Genomic DNA, 26,012 nt, shown 5'->3' with positions numbered 1-26,012 from the left:
TAGATGCCGGATTCCCTAGAGGGGAAAGGAAGGCGGTCCAGGGAAAAACTGGGAGCTGCGACTTGGCGAAAGCCGAGAGCTTCTTCGTCCCTTCCGGGCCGTTTCTCCCGCTGCCCTTGTTTCCCGGAGCTGTTCTGGCTGTAGCACAAGATCGGCGCACTCGGGCGACGGTGCCATTTAGATGTAACACGTGGTCGTGTAGGACCGGAAGTGGTGCCCAGTCGGGACCCGTAGGGAGAGGCGGGTAGCGGGCGACGGCGGCGGCGGTTGTGGGGAGGCTGCGCGGCCGGGCGCATGGGACCTGTCCTGCAGCGGCTCTCTCAGGCTGTGGGTCGTCGCTGCAGCTGCCGGGAAAGAAGGAAACGACGACTCCGGGGGCGAACTTGGCACACAGGGAGGAAGGGAAAGGGTGTGTGACGAGGGCTGTGGGTATATTTGGCATCAGGGAGAAGGACCTCAAAACTTGCTTTTCATATAGTACTAGTTGATTGTCGGGTTTTGTTTGGTTTTGTTTTGGATGACAGATTCTGGAGACACCTGGCATCTCCGTTCTTGAGTTTCTGCCGGCTCTTGTCAGTTGATTCGTAGCCTGAAGTGAGTGAGAGCTTTTTAGTTCAACCAGTGAGTTAAGAAAGGTATGGGTTGGATGGAGCGGCCAGCTAATAAAGAAATGGGAGAGTAGGAGCAAGAGTAGGAAGTGGTGTCCTGGGGCGAGGGACAAGATGATGATGATGATAGTTAACATTTACTGGGTTTCACTATAGAAGACAACGATAAAACCCTTTAGATGAGGTAACTCATTTAATCTCCATTCCTATGAGGTCAGTCATCTTACTAGCCTCTTTTTATAAATGAGGACACTGAGGCTTGGAGAGGTTAAGGAACAGGCCCAAAGAAAGACAAATGGAAAGTGCAGAGCCAGGCTGTGAATTCTAGTAGGCTGATCTCAGAATATATCTCTAAACTCCATGCTACAGCTGTCCCCGATCAAGATGGAAAGAAAGTGAGGACATAGGACAAAGAGTGAGAGGACAATATGGCTTGAACAGATGTGATAAGACAGCTGGAGTTGACCTAAAAAAGGGTGTAAAATCCAGGTGTGTAAGGCAATAACAGATGTAAGGGAGGGTAGAGTTGGAACTGTGGCTTTCTAACCTTCGTCTCCAACCTTAACTAGCATCTTCCTCTAGGATTTTAGTGGGACAGAGAAGAGAGGTATATACCCACACACCTAAGTTTGAAAGTGGAGTTACAGACTTTAAAGGTTGTTAAAGATTTAAACAACTTAAAGATTATTTCTCGTAGCTACCTTATTTAATAGATGAAGTCCAGGGATATGAAATGACTTATTCAAGGTAGCCAGGACTAGAAACGTCGTTTATCATAGATCCAATGCAATGAAGTTTAGGGAATTCTTTCCTCTTTTTCCTGCTGCACTTGCTGTCGTTATATTAGTTTTAATAATTTGATATATCATTTAACCTGGACTGTTCCTTCCAGCCATGTAAATTAGTTATTTGTGACATCAAATAGTCAAATAATCCATCCATCCATCTTAGTGTGTCTTCCAAATTCAGTGTAAAGCTGGAACCAGGAACTTCTTCCAATACAATTGAGTGACAACTGACGTCTTCCAGCATTTCTAAGAGTTTCAGTTCAAAAATGAAGTCCCAGCATTTTGGGAGGCTGAGGTGGATGGATTGCTGAAGCCCAGGAGTTCAAGACCAGCTTGGGCAACATGACGAAACCCCTTATCTACAAAAAAAAAATTTTTTTTAAGTTTGACAGGTGTGGTGGTGCATTCCTATAGTCTCAGCCTGGAGAGACTGAGGTGGGAGGATCAATTGAGCCCAGGAGGTTGAGGATGTTGTGAGCCATCATGGTGCCACAGCACTCCAGCCAGGGCAACAGAGCAAGACTCTCAAAAAATAACTAGATAAATAAAATGAAACAAGAGAAAGCTGACTAGTCCAAAGGGAAAGGTGGTTTACCTTAAAGAAACTCAAAAGAAAATGGAAATCTCTACATATGTTGAAAAAGATTACAGGAAAATTTTCATCAATTGATGATGTACTGTTCATAAGTACTGTAATTCTCCTGGAATGTAGTAAATCATATTCCAGAGAGGAAATCTGGAGTAGTTGAAATTGTGGGCACAAGAATCAAGTAGAGCAGATTAGCCACTTACTGGATTTGTAAAATAGATTTACTTTATTTTGATTACTTCTTTCCTAAATGAAGATAACTTTCTAACTTGCAGAATTAGAAGCATCGTTTGTAAAGTACTTAACACAAATGTCTGGAACAAAGTTGGTGATAAACACACAGTGATTACTACTACTCTGAATCAAAAGTGAAGCATTGCTAAACCTTGTAAGCAGTCACTGCAGCTTCTAGGCCTGGTTTTCAGTGAAAAGATCAAAGAGTAGCCTTCTTTGTTCACCTAATGACAATTAAGGGTGAAAAATGTTGATGCATTTTCTGAAAGGTGTGTCTCTTATTTAAAAGTGAATGAAAGTTTTAGATGGCTAGATGGCCTGTGAACAGGAATCTGCCCACAATGATCCTTGAAAACTGTAACTTATTTTTTAATTATTCTGTTTCCTGGACAATTGGCAACCTAGATTCTAAATAGCTTTGTACTCCTTTACAGATGCATGGTCATGGAGGCTACGATTCTGATTTTAGTGATGATGAACACTGTGGAGAATCCAGCAAAAGGAAAACAAGGTAAGTACTTTTTTTAATTGATCTGTTTTTCACATCCTTTCTAGATTAATATGAAGCATAAATAACTAAGAGTGAAATTTTTGAATTGTGTTTACATGTGAAGACAATTGCTCTAGTGAAGTTTTCATTAAATTAATACGTTGATTAAAAATTGGAGAACAATTGTGGGAAAAATAATAATTCTGCGAAGGGGTTTATTGAAAGGGAAAGAAGAGTTTCAGATTTCTGGAATCTTTTCAGAAATCAGTGAAACCTTTTCATTGCATATATTTTTCATTCAACTGTCAAGAACTGTTTATTTGCAAATGTAGCTCAGAAGGGGCTTGAATGGTGGTCCCTTGCCAGTACTTGCCTTCAAAGTGAAGTTAATATGGAGGATGAAAGTATAATGCAGCACAGTTCTTATGGATACATGAATGAGCAGACTAAGAGGTCATGGGAAGAAACTCAAGGAAGGTTTTATTGAACTGCAAGAAACAAGAACTCTTAGCACATAAAGCCTGTGCATTATAAGCAGGATATGTCTTGGTGGAGCTGCTGTGCATAGGAGCATTGTTCTTAGCTTTCAGTGCATAGAAACTCAGTTTTATACTTTGACTCAGGAGTGGTTGACTGATGTATACTAACCAGACTTACATACCAGGCTGTTGACTAATTTTTGCTAAGCAAACTTACAGAAATTGGCTTATCATTTCACACTGAGAGCAATATATTAGGCATACTCACAGTGTCTGAACATTTTTGTAGGATACTCAGTCTTTGTGATAACTCAAAGGATAGTACTAATTATAATAAATTACATTTTTGATGTTTTACATTTTCTAGATTTTTCATTCAAAAATATTACTTTGTAAGAACAGAATTTGAGCAAATCTAGTTGGATACTCTGCTCCAGGATTATATTCATCACTGTAACTAGGGCTGATCGTCTATGGCAGGGTGTCCAATCTTTTGGCTTCCCTGAGCCACATTGGAAGAAGAAGAATTGTCTTAGGCCACACACTACAGTGGAGCACACACAATTGTGAGTCTGTTGGCTCACACTGTTGGCCTGGAGCAGTGCTGGGCCTGCATAAAATACACTAATGATACCCAATGAGGTTAAAAAAAATTGTGAACAAATGTGTTAATGTTTACAAATTTGTGTTGGGCCACATTCAAAACTATCCTGGGCCACATGAGGCCCACAGGTTGGATGAGCTTGATCTATGGTTTGTTTTCTCTATAATCAGCCTTGCTTTTTGCTTATTATTAATTACCAGAAACTTCCTTATCACTATGTTACAGATAGAGAAATTAAGAAACAAAGAGATATATAATCGAGTCTTACTAAGATTAAAGTAGTAATTGACAGAATTAGGATTTGAATCAGGAACCTAGGTGATATGACACTAGAGTCCATGCTTTTGTTAGTTTCATCTTCCCCATGTTATGGGTGTTAACGTTAAGGTATTAATTAAGCTATTTAAGGAAATGTAAAGTATCTTGTTAAAGATCAGTGAGTCTCCTTAAAGCTAAGACTTACATTCTTTAAAGTATATTCCAATTATGAAAATACAAAGAATTAGAAAATAACCTTTGGAAAAAATGAACTCTTATTTTCTTCTTATATACCAGGACAGTTGAAGATGACTTACTGCTCCAAAAACCATTTCAGAAAGAAAAGCATGGAAAGGTGGCCCATAAACAAGTTGCAGCGGAATTGCTGGATAGGTATGGTATTTCAATGTCAATTCTATTTCTTGGTTTAAGTTGCTTCATCAACTATGGACTAAAAGATTTGATTATGTTCATTTGAATATAGACATTTTGAATTTTCTTTAAAAAATTTGTTTTAACAGGGAAGAAGCAAGAAATAGAAGGTTTCATCTCATAGCTATGGATGCTGTATCCTTTTTGTATTTCCAGATTTTTATAACTAGTAGAATATTTTAAAATCTGCTTTTTTGTTTTATAAAATTTTGTGAAGTCAAATAGGCCTTTTTATTTTTAAAGATAAGTATTTAGTGATGTAGGATTTTGCCATTTATACTTTTGGGTACAATTCTCTTTTACTAATATATAGGAAAGATTTAGAGACAAAAATAATGAAACATATTACTAGTACTCTATAAATAGGTTTATAAAGTACATGAATCTGCAAATATATTTTCCTAATTGTTTTTTCAAGCTTTCAACATTTCCTTTTCCTATACTTATCTTTAGTCTCATTTTAATTTATGCTTTTCCTACCTAGTTCTTTGCTATTTAAGGTCTCTACAAAACTTGTATTTAAAATTAGGTCTATCCAGCCTGTCCCTGGATCTAAGGAAAAAGTAGAAATAAAATGAGGCCTGCCTGTGGACTGTCCTCAGGCCTGCCATGGCTTTAATTTTTAGGTATGACTTAAAGCTATCTTTAAGATAAACCCTGCCTTCTGGTTATAGCCATTTCTCAACTCAGTTTTTTAATAAGACTGGCTAATGATGCTTAACTGCTACACTGGCCATCCATACTGCTGTTGAGAATATTGGAGAATTAAAGAGAGACCAAGCAAGAACTGAAGTATCTTTGGGTATTTATTGCTGTGATCAGAATTGGGAGAAGGAGACAGTGTCAATTTGATACGCCCCGTACCTGTAATCATCTGTTTCACTGTGTTATTCCAATATTTTTCTTTAAGTTATAGAAGTACCATTGTGTCACTAATTGATTTATTCCTCTTATCTCCTAACCTAGTAGCTTAGCTTTTCCATGGATCTCATCTGCCGTTTGTTCCTTTAGCATTTAAACATTTGCTCTGCCTTCTCTGACACCCACTGCATTGGGGGCACCTAGTTAGAGCCTGGTGAGAGTGAAAGTATAGACACTCCTTTTCTGGCATAGGTGGAGATGGAGCCACAGTTTTTTTGTTTGTTTTTTGTTTTGTGTTTGAGGATTTATTTTATTTTATTTTTTTCTTTATTTTATTTTATTACTTTAAATTCTGGTATACATGTGCAGAACATGCAGATTTGTTACATAGGGTATACATGTGCCATGGTGGTTTACTGTACCTGTCAACCCGTCACCCTCGCCCTTCCCTGCCCACAGGCTCCAGTGTGTTTTGTTCCCCTCCCTGTGTCCATGTGTTCTCATTGTTCAGCTCCCATTTATGGGTGAGAACATGTGGTGTTTGGTTTTCTGTTCCTGTGTTGGTTTGCTGAGGATGGTGGCTTCCAGCTTCATCCATGTCCCTGCAAAGGACATGATCTCGTTCCTTTTTGTGGTTGCATAGTATTCCATGGTGTATATGTACCACATTTTCTTTATCTAGTCTATCATTGATGGACATTTGAATTGGTTCCATGTGTTTGCTATTGTGAATAGTGCTGCAATAAACACACATGTGCATGTATCTTTATAATAGAATGATTTATATTCCTTTTGGTATATACCCAGTAATGGGATTGCTGGATCAAATGATATTTCTGGTTCTAGATCCTTGAGGAATTGCCACATCGTCTTCCATAATGGTTGAACCGTTTTACATTCCCATCAACAGTGTAAAAGCGTTCCTGTTTCTCCACAACCTTGCTAGCATCTGTTTTTTCCTGACTTTTTAATAATTGCGATTCTGACTGGGAGCCACAGTTTTCTTTGGGTTGTTTGACAAGAGTAAAGTAGTTATTGTCTAAAAGTTGTCTTGCTAAACTGACTCTTGGACATTTGGTTAGAGAGAACAGGCTTTCGTTGAGGCTTTTTTAGTCCGTGCCTGTTGGTGTTTCCAGGTTGTCAGCTTCTTTACCTCCAAATCTAGGATATATGAGACAAAAAGAAAACCTAGGGAACTCGCTATCATGTCATACCATAGGTCTTCAGGAGGTCCCTAGTGGTATGCCTTCTTCCCTCTACCTTTTAGAGTCTTTTTATATTTGATATATAATGTACAAGGATTTTAGTTGTTGTTAGTATGAGGAATAGGGAGTAGTACATCTTTGCCTACTCCATCTTCCCGGAAGCAAAAGTTCCACCCGCCACCTGTTCTTGTACATAAAATTATATTGGAATACACCCATGCTTCATTTATATGTTGTCTTTGGCTGCTTTCATGCTAAAATGGCAGAACTGAGCATTTGCAACAGAGACCATATGGCTTGCAAAGCCTGAAATATTTACCATCTGGCCCTTTGCAGAAAATGTTTGCTGACCCCAGCTCTAATAGGTTACATGACTTGCCATGGTCACGTGACCAGTTAGTGGTAGATCGAGAGCTAGAATCCAGATCTCCAGATATTTGGCTTTTCTTTCTGTCTCTCTCTCGCTTTCTTTTTTTTTTCCCCCTGAAATAGTAACTGGTTTGTTACAATATGAAAATATCATTGTCTGATTAAATTGTCTATTAGTATGCATTATGATCAATTAAATCACTGTATATCTTTAATGTAATAGTCACAGAGTATTGTAGAAGGCGAGGTTAGCTATTATATGCATGTTTGGCTCTAGAGAGAGAGCTGTTGAGCTTTTTAAAACAGTAAAATGCTCATATATTTTGTTACACTGCTTTGAAAGTAAACATGGCATTTTATTCTTTGAATTGAAAAGACAATATAAAAACTGATTTTTTATATTTGCTTTTTTTGAAAGTTTAATGTTAGGATTTCATATTATAAAAGTTGCATCTTCTACTTAGAGGCTTTATCATTGCTAAAATAGATAAATTATATTTTATGATAATGAAAGATAAATTCTACTTTACTTTTAGAAACTATAATTTTTAAATTTTTCATATTGTGATTATTAGAATGAGTGGTGGTAGGAGACTATATGCAGTTCAGCAATAGAATAAGAAGCTGTCTTTCTCCCCAGATGGAGATATATTTTTATCACAAGAGTAGTGTATGCTTGAAAAATATTCAAAAGAAAGCCTCTACTTTACAATCTTCACTTTCAACAATTTAATATATACCCTTCTAGATTTTCTGAATGTATAAGCATGTATACTATGTGAATACTTTTATATTTTATTTTTATTTATTTGTTTACTTTTTTGAGACAGAGTCTCGCTGTGTTGCCCAGGCTGGAGTGCAGTGGCCTCATCTCGGCTCACTGCAAGCTTTGCCTCCTGTTTTCATACCATTCTCCTGCCTCAGCCTCCTGAATAGCTGGGACCACAGGCACCCGCCACCATGCCCAGCTAATTTTTTATATTTTTAGTAGAAATGGGGTTTCACCGTGTTAGCCAGGATGGTCTCGATCTCCTGACCTCGTGATCCGCCCACCTCGGCCTCCCAAAGTGCTGGGATTACAGGCATGAGCCACCGCGCCCAGCGGTGAATATTTTTAAAGAAACTAAATAGACTCATACTATGCTTTTTTTACCCCCAATCGGCAATATATTATGACACCAAACAACTCCTGAGAGAATAAAATCCTTAATTTTTTGCATTTCAGTATCAAAGACATACAAAGTTTGTAAATGACTACATTTTATATTATGGTGGCAAAAAAGAAGATTTCAAGCGTTTGGGGTAAGTATCAGGAAGTTTACATAGAAGGGAATGTGGGTTATGGAGAACTTCAAAGACCCACAGCTACTGTGCCTTCTGATTCTGTCATTCTTCCCTGCTTTCTATTCCAGTTTGCCTTTTTTTTTTTTAAGATGGAGTCTCACTCTGTTGCTCAGGCTAGAGAGCAGTGGCTTGATCTCAGCTCACTGCAACCTCTGCTGCCGTGGTTCAAGCAATTCTCCTACCTCAGTCTCCCGAGTAGGGATTACAAGCTCCTGCCACCGTGCCTGGCTAATTTTTGTATTTTTAGTAGAGACGGGATTTCACCATCTTGGTCAGGCTGGTCTTGAACTCCTGACCTCGTGATCCACCCGCCTTGGCCTCCCAAAGTGCTGGGATTACAGGCATGAGCCACCGCTCCTGGCCCCAGTTTCTTTTTTATATTATAAGGTAGAGATACCATCCACAGGTCCTAACTGAGTAGCTCTTCATGAATCCAATATCTTTGAACAGGCCTCAGGTAGACTCTATACATGCTGAGCCGGGCACAACCCTGGTGATAAAAGGATATGTGAGGTATACCATGTGTCTTCTTGGCAAGGATCTTTGAAATAAGGAAATTTTTAGACCTTAATGTTTGGGATTGCTTTTTAAAAAAGGTAAACAAGAAATCTCACTCTAGCATTTCTTGCACATCAAAGCCCTTCCCATGTTTGACTCTTCTGTCAGAACTTCTTGTTTTGTTTTGTTTGTTATTGTTTTTGTGTTTTTGTTTGTTTGTTTTTGAGAAGGAGTCTCGCTCTGTCGCCCAGGCTGGAGTGCAGTGGCGCGATCTCGGCTCACTGCAAGCTCCGCCTCCCTGGTTCACGCCATTCTCCTGCCTCAGCCTCCCGAGTAGCTGGGACTATAGGCGCCTGCCACCACGCCCGGCTAATTTTTTTGTATGTTTAGTAGAGACGGGGCTTCACCATGTTAGGCAGGATGGTATCGATCTCCTGACCTGGTGATCTGCCCACCTCGGCCTCCCAAAGTGTTGGGATTACAGGCGTGAGCCACCGCCCCTGGCCTTGTTTTTGGTTTTTTAATTTTTATTTTTATTTCAATAGTTTTTGGGGTACAGGTGGTTTTTGGTTGCCTGGATAACTTCTTTAGTGGTGATTTCTGAGATTTTAGTGCACCCATCACCCGAGCACTGTATGCTATTCCTAAAATGTAGTCTTTTATCCCTCACCTCCCTCCTGGCCTTCCCCCGCCTTAAGTCCCTAGAGTCCATTATATGACTCTTTTGCCTTTGCATCCTCATAGCTTAGCTCCTACACGTCAATGAGAACATAGGACATTTGGTTTTCCATTCCTGAGTTACTTCACTTAGAATAATGGCCTCCTCCATCCAAGTTACTGCAAAAGACACCGTTTCATTCCTTTCTGTGGCTGAGTAATATTCCATGGTATATATATATATATACACACACACCACATTTTCTTTATCTACTCATTGGTTAATGGGCCCTTTGGTCGGTTCCATAGCTTTGCAATTGCGAATTGTACTGCAATAGTGTGCACAGGTCTTAGAACTTCTTGGTTTTATGTGAGTTTTTTTTTTTTTCCCTCTAACAATTTTCTGAGTTGGTAGCGCTCTGAGAAACTTTAGTACCATCTCATTTACCCGCAATTTATCTCCCCTGTATCTCCCAATAATCACTTTTTTTTTTTTTTTTAACCCCCAGACTGTTAGCATTTTATTTTGAAAGATCAATCCCTTTGGCTCTCTTCCTCCTTTACTCAGTCTTCTACCTAGGAAACTGTAGTAAAATGAGATATGGAAAACTTTTCATATTTTTTAAAATTAAATCTCAGCAGAGTGGTGTTTTATAGACTTTTGGTTAGATTCTGAAACTTATTTTCATTCACTTTTCTTTATTCATTTAGTGTTTAGTCAGGTTTCTCATTCTAGCTTTGGTAACTTAGCACCATTTGTATAATTGAAACCAATGCTACAGACAGATTCCTTATCCATTTAACTTGCTTCTATAGTACTGTTTTTTATAAGTACCTTTTGAAAATACTGAAGTATTTTAATAAATATATGAACAAATATATATACTCACAAAAGAACTATATTCATGTATTATATTTTTAATAAAATTTTCCAAAACTCACAGAGCTATTTAACCTAAATTTGACTACTTTTGTTTTTGTATTAAATTGAAAAAGTTCTGTTTTCCAGGGAAAATGACAAGACAGATTTGGATGTTATACGAGAAAATCATAGATTCCTATGGAATGAGGAGGACGAAATGGACATGACTTGGTAATTAGCCATCAGAGGCATAATGCATCAAATGCTTTAGTCCTGTTTCTCCTGTTTTCTGAGTGGTTTTTTGTCACTTAGTCAAGGTGTTCAGCCCCTTCATAGAACAGTTCAGAATCAAGGACATAAAATCATACCTAGGATTATTTGGTTCTTTTGGTAATTTTTGGCAGTTTTAACTGACTTCTCAGTGTTTGACTTAGTCTTCAAAAACATTATTTTTTACAGTATTGTGTGTTATCTTGTAATATGCTATTATATGCTGCTGCTTTAATTTTTAAAGTTTTAGAGAAAAGTCATACCTGAAAATGTTTTTTTAAATCCAAACATTACAAAGGGTAAACAGTGAAGAGTGATTCTCCTCATTTGTGACTGTCATTCTCCAATTTCCCTCCCTGAGTGAACCACTTTTAATAGTTAGTATCCAGATATTCCATGCACATGTAAGTAATAGTTCTCTTAAAACTTTAATATTTATGTCATATGTATTCTTTGACATCACTTGAAAGTAGCAAACCGTGGTTGAGTTTCTAAATGTATATTTATATTTTTATGGATCTAGGGAGAAGAGACTTGCTAAGAAATACTATGATAAATTATTTAAGGAATACTGCATAGCAGATCTCAGTAAATACAAAGAAAATAAGGTATGCTTTCCATATATTTATAGAAAGAGGTTCTTATTCAAGTAAAATATTAACTTTTATTATACTGTCATGCCCCCCCCCCCCACATTATTCTTTTAAAGATGCTAATTCTAGACTCAGTTGTCCTGCATTTATGATGTGTCATTTGGACCATTTAACCTCTGCAGCTGTGGATTTTACGAAAGGCCTATGGAAATTTAGAAGGAAATTTATGCTTTTTTTCTTTTGTGAGCTGAGGCATGAAAAGTCTAAAATTAAACACAAGTGGGTATTGGATCCTGTTTCATCCTGACTCTAGTCTAGAGCCTCTAGTGATTGTGATGAATGATTTAACTCTACAGAATAATGTCTTATTTCACAGATGATGTTTGAAATTGATAGATTTTAAAAATTGATTACCATTTATAGAGATCCAGATGTACATCTTCTATTACGTAAATGTCTATTCTAGTAAAATTAACATTTCAATCAGTGCTAATTAGTAATGTCAGATTTCCTTTCCCACTTTACATCTTACTTTAGTTAATATTTTTATTTTTGGTTGGGTGTGATGGCTCATGCCTGTAATCTCAGCACTTTGGGAGGCTGAGGCAGGAAGATTGCTTGAGGCCAGGAGTTCAAGACCAGCCTGGGCAATATAGTGAGACCTTGTCTCCACAAAAACTGGAAAAAATTAGTGGGGTACAGTGGTTCATGCCTATAGTTCTCGCTACTTGGGAGGCTGAGGTTAGAGGGTTGCTTGAGTCCGGGAGTTTGAGGCTGCAGTGAGCTATGATAGTGCCACTGCATTTCAGTGTGGGTGACAGTGAGACTCTAAAAAATAAAAAGTTATTTTTATTTCTATCTCAAACGTCAAATTGTGGCTGGAAAAGGTGACCCAGGAGCAGATCTCAGTTAGAAATGTGAGAGGAGGGAAGGTTGCATAAATATGTGTTGTAGATACTGTATATTTGTATTAAGACAAAAACCTGTTTAAAAAGCTATCTTATATTTATGTATCATGAAGATTTCTTTGTCATTTAAATCGTTTGATCTCATTAGAACCAGGTTGATTTAATAATTTTTTCAGTAGTGCCTTTAATAAGTGTGTTGCTTCACAGTTTCTTATAGAAAGTAGTAATAATGTTCATTTTGTATACCCTATTTATAAACCCATGCACTTAATATATCCCCAAAACTTCTGTTTCTTGTAAACTAGTTGTGGACTCTAGTTCACAGCTGTCTTCTCTGTACCACATCTGATTCAAAAAGCACCACAGTAATTGGAGTTACCTAAAGTTACTATATTGTAAATCAAGTGTGAAAATTATCTCTTTCTAGGAGCATGTAACAAAGGAGCTTTTTCAGCCCTGGCTTATTCATGGATTGTTCTTAAGTTGTTGGGGTTTTTTTCTTTTTTTCTTTTATTTTTCCCCACCTCCTCATACCATCATAATTCTTCAGTATTTTGTTGTTGTTGTTCAGTATCTATTGAAACTGGACTAGGTACTGTGGATTAATAGTACTCTTAAGAAAAAACTAGTCTAGTTGAGGGGAGAAAATATACATAAATAAAAATTAAATAATTGAATACTCAGTTTTTTAAAAAAGAATACCACTAAAAATTGTACTTTAAAGAGAATAAGCTTGAAAAAAAATGTATTTTCCTGCTAGAACATGATGAGTGATTGTATTTGAGGGTAAATGCAGCAAGAAATCAGATATGACTCACAGATTCTGAGCACGGATGCTGAGAAAAATACAGAATTTGAAGGGTGATTTTTTTTGCTGGGGGGGAAGATAATGAGTTTGGTTTTGGTATACCATGTTCGAGGTGTTGGAGAAAGAGTAATGCCTTTGGTTCCCTCACTAGGATGCATTTTCTCTTCCCTTTATTTATACAAAGACAGTGTATTATTCACTTAATTAAAAACAGCTCCTAATATATACAGTAGATTCTTTTAGAGCATTTTTAGTGAATTTCCATCTTTGCCTCTTACTCCTATTCCTTTCTTTATTGCATTTCCCCTTTTTAGTTGGATCAATGTATCAGTTAGGATTAGGTCCAGCTGCAGGGACAGAGAACACTCCCCCCAAAAAAACCACTGGCTTGAATGAGCTGGAAAGTTTATTTTTCGTATACATAAAAGTTCAAGTCGATGGTCATAAAGTCAGAATCCTTGTTTACTGCTTGCGTACGTGACCTCATTGTGATGAGTGCAGAGTGAGAAGAAAAGGAGGCTCAGCACCAAATCCTGAATAACTTCAACTTTAATCCAAACTAGGACATTTATGTCAGGAAAGAATATACAGTCTTTAACTAGTAGGATATAATGTAATTTGTTTTGTTACATTTATTATTTCCTCATAAGATTATAACCTTCTTGGTGACACACTATTTTAATAATCACTTTTTATCCTCAGTGGAATGCCAAGCCCATTAGGTAGTTGCTTCGTAAGTTATCTGGTGAATAGATTAATGAATGAAGAAGTTTGGAAACTATTACTATTACACTTGGCTGTGCTTCAGTAGACATCCTCACATATGTTGGATGCAAGCAATCTCCACATACATATATAGGCTAAAAAATAGAATTAAACAGAGTTATCCTGAAATTTTATTTTTTCCCCTAGATTTGGAGGATTTTATTTTTGTTGGGTTTTAATCAGAATATTTTGAAATGTTTTGAGCCTTTATTTGCATTTAAAATACAAAATTGCCAAATTCAAGTAATAGATTGATGATTTTTTAAAAAAAATAATTGAAATTGCCAGGCACAGTGGCTGTTGCCTGTAATCCCAGTACTTTGGGAGACTGCGGTGGGAGGATAACTTGAGGCCAGGAGTTCAAAACCAGCCTAGGCAATATAGTGAGACCTTATCTCTATAAAAAATAAAATTAGCCAGGCAGGGTACACATGCCTGTAGTCCTAGCTATTTGGAAGGCTGAAAACAAACAAACAAAACAAACAACCCACAACAAACTGAAGTTAGCAAGGCATTGAACACTTTATCTGAATCCTCTGTCTTACTATAGCAACCCTGTGAACTTAAGGTTGTTACTATTTCCATTTTTATACATGAAGAGGAAGTACAGAAGTTAAGTAACTTTTCCAGGGTTAAGACCTAATGAGTGACAAGAGCTTCTTGAGTTGGGTACAGGTATGCATGTTTCTGGACTTGAGTGGTTTTTTGTTTGTTTGTTTCTGTTGTTTGTTGTTGTTGTAGTTTTTGTTTGTTTTGAGACAGGATCTTGCTCAATTGCCCAGGGTGGATGGAATGCAGTGGCATGATCATGGCTCACTGCAGCCTCCACCTCCCGGGTTCAAGTAATTTTCTTAAGTGTATTTTTTGTTTGTTTTTAATTTTTAGAGCATTTTTAGGTTTACAACAAAATTGAGCAGAAAGTACAGAGTTCCCATATACCCCCTGCCCTCATGTATGCATAGCATCTCCTACTGTCAGCATCCCACACCAGAGTGGTACATTTGTTACAATCAGTGAACCTACATTGATACATCATTATCATTTGAAGTCCATAGCTTACATTAGGGTTCACTCTTGATATTGTACATTCTACTGCTTTGACGAATGTGTGATGATGTATGTCTACCATTACAGTATCGTAGAGAATACTTGCACTGCCCTAAAAATCCTCTGTGCTCCACCTGTTCATCCCACCTTCCTAATCCCTGGCAACTACTGATCTTTCTACTTCATTCATAGTTTTGCCTTTTCCGGAATATCATATAGTTGAAATCATATATATGTAGTCTTTTCAGATTGGGTTCTTTCACTTTGTAATATGCACTTAAGTTTCTCCATGTCTTCATGGTTTGATATTTCTTCTTACCACTGAATAATATTAATTGTCTGGATGTACCACAGTTGTTTATCCATTCACTTAATGAGGAACATCTTGGTTGCTTCCAAGTTTTGGCAATTAGAAATAAAGTTGCTGTAAACATCTATATTTAGGCTTTTGTGTGGACATTAGTTTTCAGCTCATTTGGGTAAATACCAAGAAGCATGATTGTTGGAGTCTACTAGTTACTATTCTAAGTGCTTCTTATGTATTATCTCATTTAAACTTCTTTAAACCTCTGAGTACCAAGGAAGTAGGTACTCATATTTCTACTTTACATATATGAGGAAGCCGAGGCAAAAAGAGATTAAATAATTTGCCCTGTACTGTACAGCTGTTAAGTGGTAGAGCTAAAATGCAAACATAAATAATCTGACTCCAAAGGCTTTACTTTTTGTACTAGAATATACTACCTCTTTACTATACCATAACCTCTTTTTTTCATGTCAGTCTTACAGAACAGGACATCTTATTTGTTAACTTAGGTATCTTGTGGTCTGGCACCTATAACTTTTTAGCTATCTTAAAGTCGGTTGTTCTTAACAGATAAATTGCTAATTGTTCAGTGTATTTTCTTCAAATCCTATAAGAAGAGAACAATCTGTCATGGGAATTACATTTATTTTTTAGGTTGGTGAATGTCATTGTTGGTTCCATGTTTAGATTTCTGTATAATTTAAATTTAATTTAAATTTACATTGACATAAATGTAATTTTTTAATTGTCAGTTTGGATTTAGGTGGCGAGTAGAAAAAGAAGTAATTTCAGGAAAAGGTAATTCTTTAAAATTTTTACTTTTAAATAGGATAAACTTATTTCGTTAAGCTTCTGAATTGGAACAAGAAATTCTTATCTACAAAAGTAAAATTAGAGAAGGTGTATTCATGGTACATTATTAGCAAAGGACAGAATATAATGCTTTAATAATTATTACCTTTATAATTTTGCCTTTAGAACATTCAGTTGAATGTTCTACGAATTTCTAAATATGTAGAAAATATTTAACAAATTAAAGATTTCATAGCAAGACAACTTTCAACAAAAAGAAAGCATTATTCTTTTCCGTTCTTTGTTAATTTTTGGAATAATGAATTGGTATTACTGTTTTCAGCCAAATCCACATTTTGAAAGTAGAAGTATCATTTTAAACCCAATAGAATTTTGGGTCAGGCTAGTACTCATTTTTGGAAGTCCCTGAGATTGAGCCCAAATACTTACTCTAATAGCAAAAGACCAGACATTTGGTAGGCAATCAGTAAATGCTTTTTCTATGCATTATTGTAAATCTATTCATAATATTTTTCCTGGAAATTGTGTATCTCCATACTGTCTCTTGCTATAAAATTAGCTCCTTACTGAGTAATTGCATTTTAAGTGTTAAAGTACTGAAAACTATGTAGTAGCACTAAGGAAATAATTTTAAACTTACTTTAAAAAATATTTTAAATGGAAAGATTACATTTTTAAATGATTAAATATTTATGCTATCATTGTAGCTCATATATATCTTCCATAAATTCGATATGTTAGGTGTGAAATTGGATATGCCATGAAACAACATTAAGGAAAAAGAATAAATTTAAAGCTATTTTAACTTTTCCTAAGGTTATACTTTAGTGTATGTTTTTATCTAAAATAATGAGAAATCCTGAAATGTCTATCACAGTTTTAAGATGTTGTACTTTTATTGAATGAGATTTTCAGGTGAGTTTATAATGTTACCTTTTAAAAAAAAATTGATGGGTAGTCTCTACATTCATATAACTGAATAAAGGACTAGTTAGGGAAGGAAAAGAAAGCTACTGTTGTGATTTCTTTTATAAAGTTATAATTTTGTTACTATTTTAACAAAGCCTTACCTACTAAAAATATAGATTTAATAAAATACTCATTTGGAATGAGTTTAAAAGGCTGATTTAGAAATCAGTCTTTTTAGGGTGTAGTTTTCTAAATTCATTTTGATAATTTCTTAATTTTTATGAAAGAAGATTTGCTGGTTACAGATTTGCTCCTGTTGGTGCAAATTATTGTGATATAAATTAATAAAAGTTTGTCTTGTCTTTTTGCCAAAGTAAATTACTGTTGAGTCGTTTCTCTTTTTTTCTCTCAGGTTATCAGTTAGTCTTTTTTTGGAGGTTTTAATATATTGTGGACGTGGTGATGTGGGTGATGTTAATAATAGTGTCAAGTTATACTAAAATTTAGAGTATCTGGTTTGACTACATATTGTACTTTGCCTCAAAGTGCTAGAATTTTTAATTGTGTTTTCAAGGCCATCTGTGCTCGTATTTAAATGTCATTATGCTAATACTTAAAAATATTAACTTTATTATGACCATTAAATATTGAAAGGTTTCACCCAGCTATAAGTGCATGTACTTTGGAAAGTGTGTTTTTTTCTTTTGGGGTATTTGTGAGTACATTTTTTGTTTGTTTGTTTCCTTAAACCAACTTTCTGAGAAATATGTCCGTTCTTTAATACTGTCTTTCCAAAGTGTAAGATTCCCTAATAGGGAGTCCCTAAAATGTCTATCTAAATACAGTCTATCAAGCAAGAATTCTGTGACTGATTTTTTTGGTAACAGTACTTTGATTCGATACTTGTTTACAAGTTGGTTGAACATATTACTCTGGTCAGTTTTTAAAGGCTGACTATGGCTAAGTTACATATTTTAGAAGTGCATTTTAGGGATAATACTAGATCATATAGATAAATATTGTCGCCAACTACCATAGCTAATATTCCTTTCCTTTCTGCAGGTCAGTTTTTCTGTGGAAATAAATATTGTGATAAAAAAGAAGGCTTAAAGAGTTGGGAAGTTAATTTTGGTTATGTTGAGCATGGTGAAAAGAGAAATGCACTTGTTAAATTAAGTAAGTTGATTTTAGGGGGGATACGATTGATTCTTCCAAGTTTGTCTTTAATTTAAAATTAAAAATATATAGACTTTAAAATTCGAATGCAATTTTTAACATATCTTTCTGGAAGTGCTCTTTTTTCTTGGAGCTTCCCAAAGTCTCAACTTTTGAGCCTCAAATTTTTACATTTTTAGCATTACAATGGTGTTTCAGTAAAAAGAATTCTAATGTCAAATGTAAACTGGTAATTTGTAGAGTGGGGCTCTGTCCCCATTCACGTGAGAATGCCACCACATTACATAGCTAAGAGGCACAATATCAGAAAAGGCAGTGTAAAATCTCACATTAGCTGATTACTCAGTGATATTGTTGTAGCACAGATAATGAATAAATTCACTCTGTTTGACAGTATTAATAAAGAAAAACTTTAGGAAAGTGTAATTGTTCTTGACCTCAGTCTTAAAACCATAGGGAATAAATACTCCAGAATATAGCAGTTTCCCTTAGGATGCATGTTTTAGAGTCTGTCATTCTTTTATTTATTTTTTAAGCTAGTCTTCATGTGTCAGCTGTTTCTCTCCCTCATCATATTATTGCCTTTAGCCTTCTCTGGGTTCTAAGTAAATGTGCCTTCAGAGTTTCCTGCTCATACCTAATAAAAGTCAAGAACGTCCCCACATGCTACTTATGCACGTCAATACAGGCTGGTTTCTGAGTTCCTTCTGGAAGTGCTCAAGAGGAAAAGTCAGCCAGTGTGAACTGAGATTAAGGCAAAAAAAAAAAAAAAAAAAATGGAACTATTTGAAAAGTTCCTTTGCGTTTGAAAGTTCTTAGAATACTTCAGAGGAAATGACTATATCCACATTATTATTAGGTATCTTTGATGTGAGACACATGTTAACGTGCCTGTGGAACACAGTTTGTTTTTAGAACAAATTGACAACACATTTTTCTAAAATAGTGTTAGAATGTTTTCAATTCCTCAAGCAATCTAGTATTTTTGTTATATGTATGTGTGTATGTATTTGCATTTTTGAGGTGATGAAGGGCGGATTGTTTTCTTCAGATTGTTTCCCCTCTTATAGTGATGGAATATAAAGAAAGTGCAAATTTATGATATTAAAACTAGATTAGCAGTGTGGTTATTCAAAATCAACCATTCATTGGTGTCTTTTCTTTTTAGGGTTATGCCAAGAATGTTCCATTAAATTAAATTTTCATCACAGGTAATGTCTTTTAAAATGCCATTCTTAATGTTTGGTAATCCAGGATATAGTCATTTACCTGCACTAAGTGTCTAAGTGTAGACTTGGGTGGTTGATGGTTGAATTGGTTGATCATGTAGAAAATCTGGCATTGTCATAGGGCTACATAAACCAGGAGTTTAGAAGTCCACCATGCCCTATTCTTGCCAAGCAGTTTTAAATGTAAAGGCCCTATGTGGGGTGGTAGATGGATGTTAGAGTTTTTAGTTTGGAGCCAGTGTCCTGACACTTTAATGTTAGAAATTACGTTGTAAAGCAGACTTCATAAAGCGGTTCTTGTGTCTCATTTAGACAGTGTTTTAGCTGGAGTTTGCTGTTCTTACAAAGGATTAGACACCTCTATACTCATTTTAACGTTAAAATCAAGGACCGGCGCGGTGGCTCATGCCTGTAATCCTAGCACTTGGGGAGGCCAAGTTGGGTGGATCACTTGAGGTCAGAAGTTCGAGACCAGCCTGGCCAACATGGTAAAACCCTGTCTCCACTGAAAATACAGAAATTAACTGGGTGTGGTGGCAGGTGCCTGTAATCCCAGCTACTGGGGAGGCTGAGGCAGGAGAATTACTTGAACCTGGGAGGCGGAGGTTGCAGTGAGCCGAGATTGAGCCACTGCATTCCAGCCTAGCAACAGAGCGAAACTCTGTCTCAAAAAAAAAAAAAAGAAAAGAAAAGAAAAGAAAAAAAAGTTAAAATCAGGCTTTTATTGAATGAGCTTTACTGTATCTGCCACATTGAATGTGTGGGAATACCAGTGACCTGCAGTGATGGGGTTTGAAATCAGACCTGCGTTTTTAATCTCAGCTTCTCCACTTACTAGGCTTCCTCTTGGACAAACTGCTTAACCTCTGTAAGACTTAATTTTATCACCTGTAAAAATGAGGCTACTCAGGCTATTGTGGGGAATAAATGAAAGTGCATGTAAATTGCTTGCCACAGTACCTGGCATTAAAGATGTTCAGACTGATTCTTTGCAACTTGCCTTCGTGATGGTCAGGTTTTATGCCCTGAATAACAGTTAAATTAGTTCAACTTTTGCAACTTTATAAAATGTATACTTAAGCATATTAATTTTAGAATAGCTTTCTTTTTTTTCAATCACATGGGTTGTCAAAAAATAATAGCTTTGTCATAAATGTGCCTATATAGTACTTTAGCTGTTAAAAATAAATGTTAAATAATATTTTTAATTCTTAAAATTAGCAGAATTATTTTTATTATTTTCATTATTCTTTATTTTTTTGAGACAAGGTCTCACTCTATTGGCTGGGCTGAAGCACAGTGGTGTGATCATGGCTCATTGCAGCCTCAGTCTCCTGAGCTCAAGTGATCCTTCCATCTCAGCCTCCAGAATTGCTGAGACTACAGGTGTACATCACCACACCTGGATAATTTTTTTTAAAGTTTTTGTAGAGATGGTGTTTCCCTATGTTGCCCATGCTGGTCTCAAATTCCTGGACTCAAGCAGTTCTGCCTCAGCCGCCCAAAGTGCTGGGATGATAGGCATAAGCCTCCACACTGAGCTGGAACTTTTTTAGGTTACTGGAATAGCCTAAACCTTTATTTCCCCTTCCTATCAGTGATATTGAAAGGAACCAGAGATTTGTTTTGACCTTGACTTTTGAACTTCATTTCAAAATGGAAATGATTCTTATGAAATAGGCAAAAGTGGTGACTGCATTAAATACTATTATAGCATTTGGTATATGTACTTTAACTTGGAAAATCTACTGAACAAGTTTTTTGAAAGTAATCTTTACCTTTGTCTCTATCCTCCTTGCCAGTCCCAATTTCAGCATTATCACCTTTTCCCATTTAGTATTTCTTTTTTTAACCTATTAAAATTAAGTAATTGCTTGCCAACCTTGTAAACCTGGCCTAGAAGAGATAAAACTGCAACAATAAGAGTATAAATTATAAGTGGCCTGATGTTGATATATGAATTAACAATAAGCCCTTTCCGTTTTCATTCCATTATGCTTTTACTATATTCCTTTATTCTTAAGAGAAGAAATTTCTATTTACTGGTGGCTTAGAGCTGTTCACCAGTTTCACCTTATTTGTGCTTTTTTAACATGTAGGTGGATATGGATTATGTGAAGAGAAATGAGATTTGTTTTTGTAATTTCGTTTTAAAAGGCTAAGTGATAGAATATAGAAAGAAGAAAACAAATACAATTATAATTTGTATTTACTATGGTTGTATACAGAACTTATAGAAAATAATTATTTGTCTCAGTGTTAAGACTTTATTGTCTTACAGAATAGTTTTAATTAATATACTAGCCTAAAATATTTACAGACTCACTTAACATTCCTTATTATATAAATCACATTTAAAAAATAAGTGTTTTAACTGATTTTGGTTTTTTGTTCATATGATGGTTTTTATTTTTGAAAAGGTCAGTTGGAAAAGTTAACTTTAATTTTATATTGTTTAACATAAAGGAGAAAAGAAATCAAGTCAAAAAAAAGAAAAGATAAAACCAAAACAGATTGTGGAGAGTCATCACGTAAAAAATCCAGATTATCTTCTGCAGAAGAGGCCTCCAAGAAAAAAGATAAAGGTAAAAGGAAATTAAGATAAAGCATCTACTCACATTTGTGAGCATGAAATATAATCTGCCGTATTTCATTCATCTAATTGGTGAATGCAGTTAGAATTTCATTTTATGGTAATTGAGAGGAAACTTACTGAGAATTTAGATATGAACTTAAAGTGACTTACAGGAGTTTTAAGAACTCCTCTAAATTAATTTTAGTTCATTTTTGGCAGATAGTATAATATTGCCAACAGTTTTCTAGTTCCTGGCTTTGTCACCTACAGACTTGTTACTTTGGATAAGTCACTGAACTGCTTTATTTCTCTTATATGTATAGGGGTGAGGTGAATATCTCATGCTGGTCAAGCTTGTTGTGGAAACTCAAATGAGAATGTGAAAGGCACTTTGATCAGTGCCTTTAAACAGTCTGTAATCTATAAATCAATATAAAATTATAATACTGATTTTATTTATAATGGCCTGTGTGATTTTTTCACTAGTTTATGAGGTTCTAGAAATGAGAAAGATTGTCATGTATCTGTGTTCTCAGAACCTAGCATAGTGCTGTGCACGTATACTTAGAACTGCCTGCTTTTTCCTCAGCAGTCCTTAAGCTCTCTAAGACTCAATTTCTTTATGCGTAAAATGGTCATGATTCCTTTTAGAATTGTTCAGAAGTTGAAATGAGATAATTCATTAAGCAGTTTGCATAGTACTTGGCACATATTAGCTATTACGAAGGTTACTTCTAGTTGCTTTTTTTGTCCATAATAAAGTAGAGTCAAATCAGCTGTAATTTATAGTGAATCATACTTAATCTAGATAGGTAATTGAATTAGATTCAAGCCAATGTTAATACAATATTTGGACAGGAGAGGGCTCTCCTACTCCAGCTATGAAGATCATTAGATATGTTGCATTCTTAGAAGCATTTACTTCTTCTTGCACATCATGATATATTCATTATGTAGCAGAGTTTAAATCTACATGCCCTTGTGATACTGTCTACTCCCATAGCTTCAAGTATATGGTGTCATCAAGCTTTAGTCTTCGTAAAATTGATAGATGGTGAGAGGAAGATATTGTCATTTTATTGCTTATTGAGAGACGGCATTTGTAGCAGAATGCCTTTTTGTCTCTATGTTAATTATTTTCCCCTCTAAGGTAAATTTTAACCAATAAATGTTAAAAGTATCTTTTGAGTCTTAAAAAGTTATTTATCCTTATATGCTAGTAAAATATTTAATATGTCACTTAAGAAATTTGTTGCCCTCATTGTATTATATGTTTATTCTTATCACAACTGTGATACCATGTTAATCACTGCATATTCCAAATGAAAGAACTAGTCTCTACTTTATAAAATGTTACTCAGTACAATTAAAATAGATGAGGTAGATGAATACTAAGGTTCAGGGCTGGGATTGGACCCTTCATATTATGCATAGATATGCATGTGATCTTCCTTATAGACGTTTTTCCTTTAGTGTTCCATCAGTAGATGACACCTATGTTGACCTAAAAACTAATATCAGAAATCTGGGGATTATCCTTGATACTTTCTTTCACCTTATTATTTATGTTTAATTTGTCACCAAGTCCTGTGAATTTTACCCCCAGAGGATGTATTTCTGAAGTTCTCTCCACCCTACTACAAACCTCTATATTTTCTCTTATAGGCTACTGTTATATTCTCCTTACGGGTTCTGCCTCTGTCCTGCCATTCCACCTTCCCTCCTCTTAATCCATTCTCCATAAATCAGTTATTTCCTGTTGTTTTTAGGCTGATAACCAAAATCCTGGACAAAGCTAAAAGGTTCTGTGGGATCCAGAACTTGTGTGCCATACAAGGCTTGTTTCTCACCACTCCATACCTCACGTTCATACTCCCCCCATGTAGCCTTTCAGTTTCTGCAAAATGTCAAGCCTCTTTCAATTTTAGGGGTTACATGGATGCTGCATCTTCTCTTCCTAAAACCCTCAGTTCTATCCCAGCTCATCCTTCAGGTCTAAGCTTTTAAATGTCTTTTCCAATCCTTTCCTGATTTCATCCCCCACCTTGAATCTAAATTAGGACTCTCATATGTAATGCTGTCATGGCTCCTGACACTTTCCATTATTACACATATGACGATGTAAAAGCCAAAAAGAGGCAGAGATTCTTCCTACTTTGTTCATTGCTATATCCCTGGCACCCCACTGGCTCATGTTCAACATAAGTAATAGTGAGAGAGTAAAAGACTTTGAAGATTCTTCAGGGATAGAAGACCAAAGCCAGGTGGAATTGAGACATCTCTTTCCTATGTATTCTCTATTTAGAGTGCCTTTGAAAGCAAAGTCTCTAGAAATACAGCTTTTTACCCCCAACTTCTATGGTATATAACAGAAAATAACAAAATTTTAGCAAACTTTTAGGAAAACCATGTGGAACTCTTTTATACCTTATCTGGGATCATCTAGAATTAGCTTTATCATTGATTTGATTCTTTCTTGCCAGACCACCTTAATTTGGACCAGACTTGAAGAGTAATTAATAAATGCTTAACATCTCAGCTGCGTTCGGACTGTTGGCATGCCTCAAAACAACTTCCTTTAGTTTTATTTCTATCTTGCTGGCCTCTCCTTAGCTGAAGCTTTTTTTTTTTTTTTTGGAAGACAGAGTCTTGTTCTGTCATCCAGGCCCCAGGCTGGAGTGCTGGAATACAGGGGCATAATCTTGGCTTACTGCAGGTTTAACTTCTGAGGCCCAAGTGATCCTCCTTTCTCAGTCTCCCAAGTAACTGGGACTACAGGCCCACATTACTACACTCAGCTAATTTTTGTTTTTTGTTTTTGCATGGACAGGGTCTTGCTGTTTCCCAGACTGGTCTCAAACTCCTGACCTCAAGCAGTTCTCTCACCTTGGCCTCCCAAAGTGCTGGGATTACCAGCATGAGTCACCACACCCAACCTCCTTAGCTGCTTTTAACTGAAGTTCCTTCTCAGTCTTACATTTGGCTGTTAGAGTTCCTCGGTGCTCTTACCTAGATTTCTCTAGTTTCTCTCTGTACTCCCAGTGTAATCCCATCAACTCTCATAGCTTTAGGTTACTGTCTTAGAAAATGTTAAATAGGTAATAGATGGATGAACTAGGTAGTTGAATGAATGGATAGAGAGAAAAAGTAAGAAAAATCAATAACTGACTTTAAGGACCAGTCCGCTTTAGCAGGTATGGGGAGAACAAGATATTGAGGTAGACTGTCTTGGCAAAATGTTCAGAATCTTATCTGTCTCACCATCACCCCTTTCCCAAAAGCTACCTCATCCTTCAGGTTTCAGCTTAGCTCAGTTCCTTGGAAAGGCCCTTCCTGGCACCCTTTCACCTCACTTCTCCAAATAAGCTGATGTTCCTCTTACATATTCCAATAATACCTCTCACTTCTCCTTTAGAAATACATAATATCCTTGGAATAATTTGTTTATTTTCTGTAAGGGAAGGGACTATGTGACATGTTTACTTTGTTATCTCTAATTCCTGATAGTGCTTGCTCCCATAGTAGGCATTCAATAAATGTAAGTGAGTGAATCAGTGAATTCAACCACATTTTCTCAAAGTCAAAGGAACTTCAGAGATCAGTTCTGGAATCACGACTGAAAGGATATTCTTTAGTTTTGCTTTTCAAACTATGGTCCTCTGGGCAGCATTTGGGAACTTGTTAGCAACTCACAATCTCAGACCCTTCCAGATCTACTAACAAGTTCCCAGGGCGAATCATGTGCACTAAAGTTTGAGAGGCACTGCTGTGTATCATGTGATTGTTCTGCGTTGGTTCAACATTTCCAGGGAAAAGGAACCCACTACTACCAAAAATAATGCTTTACCTTTTCAGGTAGTTGTAATTGCTAGCATGTTTCTCTTAACATTCAGCCCAAATCTATAGCTTCCTCCCTTTGGTTCTAATTATGTCCTTGGGCCTCCAAATTAAGCCTAACGTCTTTTTTACCTGTAGACCTTTGGATATTGGGAAGCAGGTATCATGTTCCTCATTAGAGGATGACAGGAAAGAATACATTTCCTATTTCCTTACCCTGTAGTTCTTATACTCTTCACCTGGTCTAAAGGGGCCAAAAACTTTGGGTTATGAGGCCTCCTATCCAGGAACATTGGAGGAATTGTTACTGTCTATCTGTCACCTGCCCTTTTTTATTTTATCATCCTTCAGAAATACTTTCCCTGAGGTCTTATTGCAGGAAGCTCTGTATCATGGTGATTTTTTTAAAAATTACACTGATAGATCTTTAGTGCCTTTCTCTCTCTGTTTCTGTCACTGGATGACCATTGTAGAGCTGAGAATTTTTGTTTTATGAC

At 36.2% G+C, this 26,012-nt stretch overlaps 1 protein-coding gene across 3 annotated transcripts in view; it reads left to right on the top strand.

Moving 5' to 3' along the window:
• The first annotated feature begins 217 nt into the window (after window positions 1-217).
• Window positions 218-26,012, top strand: part of LOC112631426 (protein FRA10AC1) — a 33,246-nt gene continuing 7,451 nt past the window's right edge. The window contains exons 1-12 of one of the 3 annotated variants that reach the window (XM_025396546.1): window positions 224-409; window positions 978-1,097; window positions 2,654-2,730; window positions 4,348-4,443; window positions 4,572-4,617; window positions 8,143-8,219; window positions 10,426-10,509; window positions 11,072-11,156; window positions 15,729-15,774; window positions 17,761-17,874; window positions 19,043-19,085; window positions 21,570-21,688. In XM_025396546.1, coding sequence (XP_025252331.1) covers window positions 2,654-2,730; window positions 4,348-4,443; window positions 4,572-4,617; window positions 8,143-8,219; window positions 10,426-10,509; window positions 11,072-11,156; window positions 15,729-15,774; window positions 17,761-17,874; window positions 19,043-19,085; window positions 21,570-21,688 — 787 coding nt within the window. In that variant the 5' untranslated portion in view covers window positions 224-409; window positions 978-1,097. Of the gene's footprint in view, window positions 595-977; window positions 1,098-2,653; window positions 2,731-4,347; window positions 4,444-4,571; window positions 4,618-8,142; window positions 8,220-10,425; window positions 10,510-11,071; window positions 11,157-15,728; window positions 15,775-17,760; window positions 17,875-19,042; window positions 19,086-21,569; window positions 21,689-26,012 lie in introns of all 3 variants that reach the window. The other 2 variants (XM_025396545.1, XM_025396544.1) reach the window with 2 other exon arrangements.

Source organism: Theropithecus gelada, chromosome 9, assembly GCF_003255815.1.
Source record: "Theropithecus gelada isolate Dixy chromosome 9, Tgel_1.0, whole genome shotgun sequence".
NCBI classification, from domain to species: Eukaryota; Metazoa; Chordata; class Mammalia; order Primates; family Cercopithecidae; genus Theropithecus; species Theropithecus gelada.
This window is presented reverse-complemented; position numbering and strand designations above follow the sequence as displayed.